The following is a 2,379-nucleotide window of genomic DNA, read 5'->3' as shown; positions in this document are numbered from 1 at the left end:
TCCTTGGCCTTTTTTTCCTTCTTGTGTTTTTTAAGCTTCTTGCCAACTCTGGTCACCTCGTCACTTGGTCTGCGGTCTGGGGAGGTCTTTGTCCCTGAGCCATGGGACACAGCCAGAGTTAACAAGGACTTCCTCTTTGTCTTCTTCTCCCCCCTGCAGACCTCAGAGTAACCAAGGGACTGCTTCCTGGGGCTGGGTGACTTGTCTGCTGGTCGGGCGTGCAACCGGGTCTCAGATTATGGCGGCTCCTCACTAAGGGTGCTATGGCCCTTCCTCCTCCTCCTCCTCCTCTTCTTCTTCTTCTCCTTCTTCTCCTTCTTCTTCTTTTTCTTCTTCTTCACTAGAGGCATCTCAGATGCCTGTCCTCAGACCACATTCTTAGAGAGGGATGTGGCTCTTACAGGAGAACTGTCAGAGAAATACTTATCATTGTGTAAAACTGAGTATTGAGTCTCTGGTTCTTTGACCACCTTCTTCTTCATCTTCTTCTCTGGGAGCCCAAGGCCCAGGTCTACTTTTTGGGTCTTAGTGATCATTCCCGTAAGCCAGACTTCCCCGCCTCCACGTGAAAACCCCTAATTACCAGTGTTTTCGTTTATCTAAAATGTTGCCACAGTTGTAAAAACCATCTCCCGTTACAAAACAAACAAACAAACAAAACTAACAAACAAACAAAAAAAACAGGAACCTCACTGGCTTTAATCTTTTTTAAAATGTCCTAAATCTTTTTTTTAAGAGATTTTTGGAGAGACCAGCAGTTAGCGTAATGGCTATGTCGCTGGACTCCCACGTAGTTACTGACTGCAATTCAAGTCCCAGACCCAGTGGCTTAAACTCATGCCAGCACGTGTGCATGTGTGCCCAAGATCCTGAGAAGAAAATGGAGGAGAAGGGATTGTGGTGTGGCCATCTCCCTTGGGGAGTGATTTCTGGCTTTCTGTCTCTCTGTCTCTCTCTGTCTGTCTGGCGAGTGCACATGCCCTATAGCAAAAACCTCTCAAAAAAAAGAAAAAAGAGAGAGAAATTTTTCACTTTAGAGTGCATGTGCTACCTGGAGAGACAGAGAGACAGAAAGCCAGAAATCACTCCCCAAGGGAGATGGCCACACCACAATCCCTTCTCCTCCATTCTCCTCTCAGGATTTTGGGCACTTATGTATAAACGTCCGATGCAAGTTTCAAGCAGCCGAGTCCAGGACTCAAATAGCAGTCAACCACGGGGAGTCCAGTGCCTTAACCACTATACTACCTGCCGGCCCCAAAACTGTCCTAAATCTTTTTTTTTTTTAAGACAATAAATACATTTTTTTATTGAGACTTTTAGTTTACAACATGAGTTAAAAAGAAAAACAGATCTCAACCAGTATTTTACGCAGCTGTAGTAAAATATTTTAGACTTTAGGGATTTATAAGGGATTATATTTCTCAAAAGGTGAGGTCATGTTATAAATAAGTTTTAACTCCTCCAATTTTCCAGTCGAGTCTTACCTTATACTAACAAGCTCTAATTAGCTACATAACTTTTTTCAAGGCCAAATTTTATCACTGTTGATGTCTTCAGATCTGAAGAACTGCTAGTTCAGTCAATATCCACTAATTCTACTTCAAAAAAGAATTTTGCATTTGGTGGAATTCTTCATATGATCTTTTTCAGTGTTTTTTTTTTTTTTTTTTTGGAGAGATTTTTGCTATAGGGTGTGTGCGCTTGCCAGAGAGACAGAGAGACATAAAGTGAGAAATCACCCCCCAGGGGGGATGATCACACCACAATCCCTTCTCTTCCATTCTCCTCTTTTGGGATTTTGGGCACACATGCACACGTGCCTGGGGTGACATTTTCTTTTTTTTGAGAGGTTTTTGCTATAGGGCCCGTGTACTTGCCAGAAAGAGAGAGAGAGACAGAAAGCAAGAAATCCCCCCCCAGGGGGATGGCCACGTCACAATCCCTCCTCCTCCATTCTCCTCTCAGGATCTTGGGCATGCACGCACACACACCCGGCGCAAGTTCAAGCCACCGGGTCTGGGACTTGAACTGCAGTCAGCAACATGGGAGTCCAGCCATATAGCCATTACACCAACTGCTGGTCCTGAAAATAAACAAATTTTAAAATAGTTTGATATATGGGCCAGCAGGTGGCAGGGTGGTTAGGACATTAGATTCCGTGTGGCTGACCATGATTCGGTGCTGGACCCTGCTGCTATGAGGTACATGCCAGGCATGATGTAGGTGCATATCCCAAATCCCAGGAGACTGGAGGAGAGGGGGACTGTGCTGTGGCTGTCCCCCTCTGGGGGGGGTGATTTCTCAGTTTCCCTCTCTTTGTCTCTCTCTGGAGAGCATTTATGCCCCATGACAAAAATTAAAAAAAAAAAAATTGGT

At 44.7% G+C, this 2,379-nt stretch overlaps 1 protein-coding gene across 1 annotated transcript; it reads right to left on the bottom strand.

Moving 5' to 3' along the window:
• Positions 1–2: 2 nt before the first annotated feature.
• On the bottom strand, positions 3–570 carry LOC102502929 (lysine-rich nucleolar protein 1-like; the record flags this gene model as incomplete). The annotated part of the gene is made up of 2 exons (XM_027766630.1): positions 372–570; positions 3–236 (listed from the first exon to the last, which is right to left on the bottom strand). Coding segments are annotated over exons 1-2 (399 nt in total), but the record flags the coding sequence as incomplete, so codon positions are not given.
• Between the last annotated feature and the right edge of the window lie 1,809 nt (positions 571–2,379).

This window comes from Tupaia chinensis, unplaced genomic scaffold, assembly GCF_000334495.1.
Source record: "Tupaia chinensis unplaced genomic scaffold, TupChi_1.0 Scaffold143602_1, whole genome shotgun sequence".
NCBI classification, from domain to species: domain Eukaryota; kingdom Metazoa; phylum Chordata; class Mammalia; order Scandentia; family Tupaiidae; genus Tupaia; species Tupaia belangeri.
This window is presented reverse-complemented; position numbering and strand designations above follow the sequence as displayed.